Source organism: Charadrius vociferus, unplaced genomic scaffold, assembly GCF_000708025.1.
Source record: "Charadrius vociferus isolate BGI_N301 unplaced genomic scaffold, ASM70802v2 scaffold505, whole genome shotgun sequence".
In the NCBI taxonomy this organism is placed as follows: Eukaryota; Metazoa; Chordata; class Aves; order Charadriiformes; family Charadriidae; genus Charadrius; species Charadrius vociferus.
The window spans coordinates 822371-829339 of record NW_009648645.1 but is presented as its reverse complement, the minus strand read 5'-3'; the positions used below and the strand labels follow the sequence as shown (position 1 = coordinate 829339).

The window sequence follows — 6969 nt, the reverse complement described above, 5'->3', positions numbered from 1 at the left end:
TCTCCCACTCTGGAGACATTCAAAACCCACCTGGACGCCATCCTGTGCAGCCTGCTGTAGGTGACCCTGCTCTGGCGGGGGGGTTGGACTAGATGATCTCCAGATGTCTTTTCCAACCATGACCGTTCTGTGATTCAGTGTTTTCCCCATTGCAGGAAGGGGAAAATAACCCCAGAGCTGAAGTCCCTCACAATCATTTGAAGCAGGTAGTTTGGGAATCAATTTTTTCTGTGCCCACTACTGCAAACAGGCAGAACGCCAAAGTAGATGTGTAGCTGTTATGTTGTTAGTAAAAATGGCATAGTATATCGTAATAGGTTAAACCATTTAATTACTAGGAAGTACTTGTTTAATACTAAAGGAAGTACCTTTATAGAGGTAGCAAATACAAAAGAAATCAAACCATCCTGAATCTCGTAAAAGATAAGTTACTGCAAATTCAGTTACGCTCCTTCCTAGAGCTTAATCTACATTGAAATAACCCCTAGAAAGGACAGAAAATCAGGAAGAGAGTAACTATATAAGTAACACTATACTACACAAGTGTTTTTGTATCAGAGCAAACTACATTAAATCTGCAGTCAAAGGAAAAGAAAGTGGGAGACCTGTTATGAGAAATTCTAAAAAGTCTTCAGCTTTTTTTCTTTTCAAAACATTGGTAGTAACAGGGTCACAGATTTGTAATGCATACTTATATGTGGTAAATAAGCATTAACTACTCATGAACTGTACTGGTGGTGACACTTAGGCCCTCTTTTCCTGCACAGAAAAGAAATGACAGGCATAAGGACAATGACCGCTTGGTATTTTGACCCTGTTTGGAAACTCATTGACAGAAGTTGCGAGTTCTTCCTTCAGCAAACTATTACAGCCGGTTTAGCTCTTCTTTTTTTATGACAAGACTCTGTATTTATTCTAGACTTCCATGTAGCTTTCCAAGTGGCAATACAACAGTTGTGTAATATTGAATTCAGAACAATTACACGAAGAGGCTTTATTCCAGATAAACAGGAAGTTGTTACATGTATGCAAGAAATAACTATGTTTAAAGACTCAATTTCTGAACCTTTTCAGAAGAAATTCTACTGTTAATACAAAAAAATATTTACTTATACAAAACCCTCAATAAGCGTTATAATACACAGTGCCAACATTTATATGCAGGGACCTTAGATGTCAAATCAGGTTTTCAGAGCAGTTTAAGGCAAACATTGGTTTACCCCTTTTGATTGCATAGTCTCTTGTATAAACTCAACCTTTTAGATCTCTGTCCTTTCAAAATTCATATTTTTAAATTGTTCTTCAAGCACAGCAGAATCTTCATCACTGTCTGCACTACTGAAGTTTGTATCAAAATCCAGCTCATCCTCCAATCCACTGCTCTCTTGGCCATTTTTAGTAGTCGCACTCTCAGTCTTGTCTTGCCCTTTATCAATCCTGCAGAAAGCAAGAGGATAGTATCACCACCCACATTGGGAATTTATTTTTCTTTTAAACAAGAATGGAATGGAGGGTAGAACATTCCACTGGGGATGGAAGAGGGGAGGGAGGTGGGCAGGAGGAGGAGAGGGACAGCAACCTAAAGTTACTTTCATGTTGAATAGGAAAGAAATAAAAGACAGAATAGGAAAAAAGAGTTTGTGAAGAAAAAAAAATAAAATATCTATGAACAGTTTTACCAACTAAGCAACTGCTGGCCAGTTGTCATAAACTAGTAAATTAATACAGGATGGTCAATAGAAAACTGTAGTAAAAGAATAAAAACCCAAAAGCCTGCTAAATATATTGCGGTAACTGTGCTCAGTATCAGCCCTTGTTTAGTTTTCCCTGTTCACTAGTACCTGAATCATCAAATGACAGACGAAATGCAAACAGTAAATTGGTTTATGTATATTTTATGATGCTCTATACCGAAATACATTTTGAAGTGCTTTGTTCCTAAGGAAGATATGCAATGTACCCTTTGGTAGCAAAATAAAGTGTCTTATCCAAGTAAGACTTTTTTTTTTGTCCCAGCCTACTAACATCAATAGGCATTTCACCCCTAGTTTCAGCAGAAGTGAGGGCAATGACTCCCACTGATTCCTGTCAGGATTATTCAGAATATGGCATAAAGTACAACAGCTTCTTGGCAGATTTCAAATAAGCCTTATTAAAAGGGGAAGAAACACTGCAGTACTGAAACTATGTAACCTATGAGCTACTTACGGAATTACTATTTCTTCTTCTTTTCCACATTTAGCACAAATTTTTAGTTTGCCAGCACATGGTCGACAAATAATATGGTAAGGATCTTTTACAGTCTTCTGGAGGCACTTCACACTGTGAAGAGAAAGAAAATATGAGTAAAAATATTTATGGATACTTATTAAACATTTTGTGTTCAAAGACAATATAGACCTACTTTTGAAAAGAGTAACAACATATTACAGGCCAGTTTTATATGAAACAATTAGTGTTTTAACAAGCAGCACTACCAAAATTATTGCCTGTCTTCCCTCTCCTTTAACTTTTTCAGGAAGAGTTATTAAAACAAGAACTGAAGAAGAAACATAAAATCAAGAATTTTAAATATTTGAAGTGAAAAAGAAACCCTTCCATTCATTCCAGTAGGTAGTTTTACTTTAAAAGCTACATAACTTCTTCTTCTGGTTAAACGATAAAAGAGAATAAGAATATGGTATAAAAGCTGCATGCATTTTAGAAATCAATTGAATTCAAACACTACAATGTCTTCCTCTTGAACTTTTCAGAGTATAAACAAAGTCAGTGCTAGACTTTGCTTTCTATGAACACAAGCCTGCACTAACTGCATTCTGAACAAACCCAACCTAATTATGTAGAGGTTTTGGGCTATTCTTTTGCAAGATACGATAAAACTTTGTAGGCTAATTAATTTCTAAAATGCTATGGTCTAACATTCAGCTGACATTTCTAAAGCCTTGTATTTTTGGAGAACCAAACCCGGAACTATATATCCCGTGAAATGCAGCTGTCCCAAAAGTCATTTTTTCTTGGTTCCTCAGGCACTCAAAAGTCTGTCAAGAAATATTTAGCATACAGTTCTGAACTGTGGAGTTGCAGACTTGGCTACAACAGGCTGAAGAAAAATGTCAAGTGCTTTTGCATGCCTTATAAGGGGAGATGCGCCAACCTAGCATCTAGCAAAATAGAATTTTTACTCGCTTTCTCAAATCCCATTCTTGAGCGCTATCACCTTCTCCCTACTATCTTCACCTAGGCTCTGCTAAGCTTTCATGACTAAGATATTCAATTCCTTAAGAAGCTGTAAAATCACAAGAATTGCTGCAGGACACATCTGACAAAAGAAAAGTCTGAACTGCCTAGTGTTTCTGGTCTTCCCTCTGCCCCAGGAAAAACTTACAGTTAAGTGTCCCTGGAAATACCTACTTAGTTTGGGGTTTCTTTTCTTCTTTCTTCTACGTTCAGTTGCATTAATATTAAAAAAATGTCTACAGCTCTTCCAAGCCATGTCACACCAAACAGGGTGTATCAATGCAAAGTGGACAGACATTTTTTTTTTTTTAAATAGTTTAATTTGTAATAATTAAATACTTGACATAAGAGTAAAGTAGGGATAACTTGTGGTTGTACCAACAATCATAATTTTGAAGATACGTTGAGGTATAGAGAAGTCCTCCATTCCCATCATCTGTGATGTGAAGAATCCATATTTTTTTTTCCCATCTAGCCACATTTTTAATGTCTGTAATGTGTTTACTTCACCTAGAAGCTTCACCCATTGAAAATCTTCAGTCTTGTCACAGCGGCCCACTCAGCCATTGCACTGCTGTAGGCTGGGCTAGAAACCACCACCTGTAGAGCTAGAATGGTCTGTAGTCCAATTTACTTGTTCAAAAATACAACAGAAAACATCACATATTCTGTCATAAGCAGCTGTCCCACAATACCACTTTTTTATTTCAATGCTTCTCTGATTTACATACTTTTTTGCCTGTTTTTTCGTTTTTTTTTCCTTTGGGGGTAGGCAGAGTAGAGAGGCAAAAAAGCCAGATCCACCACCACGATTTGTTACAGCTCATTAGTTTTAAACAGGATGCACATAGTCACTTGAGAAAGAGTTAAAAAAGACAAATCCCAACTTTATCCATGGTGAATAGAACCCAGAATGTTTACTTTGAGAACGAGTGAGAATTCTACCTAATCTTTTTTTTTTTCTTACATGAAAGGTTGAAACTGTTTACTAAAACCAAAATATTTGTTGTATATGATTTCATATTAAAAAGTAAAACTTCTCACAAGTGGGAGATATAGTACGAACAAACATTCTTTCCCTTTTAACCTACTGAAAATCAAAATCAGGGAACAGCACGCACATTTACAGAACCTCTTCAAGCAGTTCATAAGCATTTCAGAAGTATGTAACTGAGAACAACACACAAATGCAGAGCAAACTACTATGACAAAGCTGCCTATATCATACACCACAGGCTAGCTGTAGTTTCTTTGATTTCTGTGTTTCATTGTTGAAACACTGGCTGTGTCTGCAGCCACAGAGGTAAGGAGCTCTTCAGCTGACAAAGTAAGGAGGAAGCAGAGTATCAACTTCAGAAAATTAACCTATCACAAACTTAAAATATTTTAAGATATTTACCACCTTTTTTATGTACTTAGCCAAGAATACAGAATTGTATGCAAACAATGCTAAACATTTAATATTTAGGATTACTGTTTCACAGATATAAAAAGAGAGAACATGCTAAGAGGTAATGAAATGCATGTGTTGTAAACATTTTGTAGAAATTGAGACTTCAGTAATGCTAAGAACAGTGCTGCTGCTGAGATTTGATACCACACAAAGCTAAAGCCTTCCTCTGCTCATTTCTCTACCAGAAAGTCTGTGTATTACAAAAGTTAAGAGATGTGCAGATTCATCTAGTATTAAGTCACAACGAGGCCTTGAAAAACTGTGTCACAGCTGGTTAAGGTTCGACTTTTTGTTTAGGAGGATACACTGACAGTTTTGGAAACTTACAGGTCCACAGTTCAAGCATTTTAACAGCAAAGAGGGAAGCAGTTGCTTTTCCTCTGTGTTTTCTTTTCAAAAGTTTAAGATAAAAGACTAATGAACAAGAAAACTAAGATTGCATATATATTGTCATTGCAGACTCCAAATTTGAAGAATGTCATATAGTAGCAACTACTACTTGTGAGTTTCCAAAACTAGACTATTTCCCAGAAAGTTCACAAACTACACTATCATCAATTAGTACATAGTATCTTAACTCACCATTTTTTAGGTTTTGATAGTAGTTTATACTTGCTGAATTTTACCCGCCACTCCAAGATACCTTTGCAGTGCTGACACACTCCATCATGAAGCTTAGCATTTATTTTCTGAATAAATAAATAAAAATGAAAATAAGAATACATTGAAGATTTCCTACTTTTATGAATGTAATCTTGCTTAGAAAGCATTTCTACCCACCATGTGATTAATACAGTATTTAGAAAGACATTTGTTTGATATTAACATAAGCATTTCACATACATTTACTGGTAGTAATTTTCTTCAGTGGAAAGAGAGCTGAGGTAATCTTTTACCTTGAGGTAGTCTTCATTATTGTTATTATTATCACTATCATCATTTTAATATTTTAATGGTAGTACTTATTCATATTATTATATCGTTGATAACAGATTATTATAGATTTTTTTTCCATCTCTAGAGATTTCACAAAACATATTTAAGTAGAAATGAGCCCTGAAATACACCGTTTTTATCCAAACATGACAATTCGCAAGACTTAACATTTAACTTATTATTGTTCAAGCTACCATTACACTACATACTTAAAGTAAGTAGTCTCAGGATTTTTTTCTCAGATCACAATAAAGTAGAATCCACACATTATTTGTGGACAAATCATTCACTGTCTCTTTCATCATAAACTTCCTTTATGAAAAAGTAGTACATTTTTGCTCTTGAGTTGCTACAACAAAATCCCCAAAAAGGTCATTTACACTATGGTATATTTTCAAGACAATGCAAAGTTTACCTTAAGATCTTCTACAACATTATCTGTTTAGTTTGCTCAGGAATACAAAATGTCAACTGGCCAGTACTACTTGCACAAGAGAAGTTATTCTGAGACGGGAAATAGTATGAAACCACACTGTTACCTTAAATAACACGCAACATGCACTTGTACATTCAACCTACTTTCATTTCTTCTCTATCTAAAAATGCCACCAGTAACTTTATCTGTCATATGGTTGTGTGTATTCATTCAGAACTTCAAGAACAGAAATTTCACAATAAAAAAAAAAGGAATATACAAAAAAAAATTTCTATTGTGCCTTTTTAAAGATAGCTTAAAAATTACTATTGTACTAAAATTACATTATTAACATGGTCTAAACCACATCTATTTCTTAGAATACCTAAAAGTTCATTGGAACAGATTCTGCATTAATTGAAATTAGAGTTTAGGTTATTCTTTGACAAATAACCTGAAAAGTTAGTCTATGTATGCAGTGGCTTCTGAAGTAATTTCCTGGTTTTATGACCCACAAGAGCTTCTTATTGCTCCACAAAGTTCTATTTCAATATGTTAGAGGAACGAACAAGCCTAGCTTTAAAAACACAGTATCTTACTGTACTCTGAAAAATGTATGTGGTAGAGGAAACACTACTTACGAGTGAGACTACACTATGGGATTTGTTTTCCATTATTTCCATTTTTACCAAACTTCAACCATTCAGTATGAATTTTCCCTTGGTGTGGTTAACTGAAGATGTGGTGCTTTTTGGCCGGTTCAGTTAAAAGATAATGAACTTTTTTTTCCCAAATGATCAAATACAGACTTGTCACATTAAAAAAAAAAAGGGAAAAAAATAGATACAAGGTTTTGCAGAATGCTTAAATATTGAGCAGAGAAAACTGTGATTCTGATGTTAGTCACGCATTATGAATTCAATTTTCT

General features: G+C 35.0%; 1 protein-coding gene across 1 annotated transcript; it reads right to left on the bottom strand.

Annotated features, from left to right (window-relative positions):
* Nucleotides 1-1259: 1259 nt before the first annotated feature.
* LOC104287681 (chromosome unknown open reading frame, human C9orf85) lies at nt 1260-6724 on the bottom strand. The gene is made up of 4 exons (XM_009886408.1): nt 6683-6724; nt 5273-5379; nt 2209-2322; nt 1260-1437 (listed from the first exon to the last, which is right to left on the bottom strand). The coding sequence occupies exons 1-4, from the start codon at nt 6722-6724 to the stop codon at nt 1260-1262; spliced, it is 441 nt and encodes a 146-aa protein (XP_009884710.1).
* Nucleotides 6725-6969: the final 245 nt, after the last annotated feature.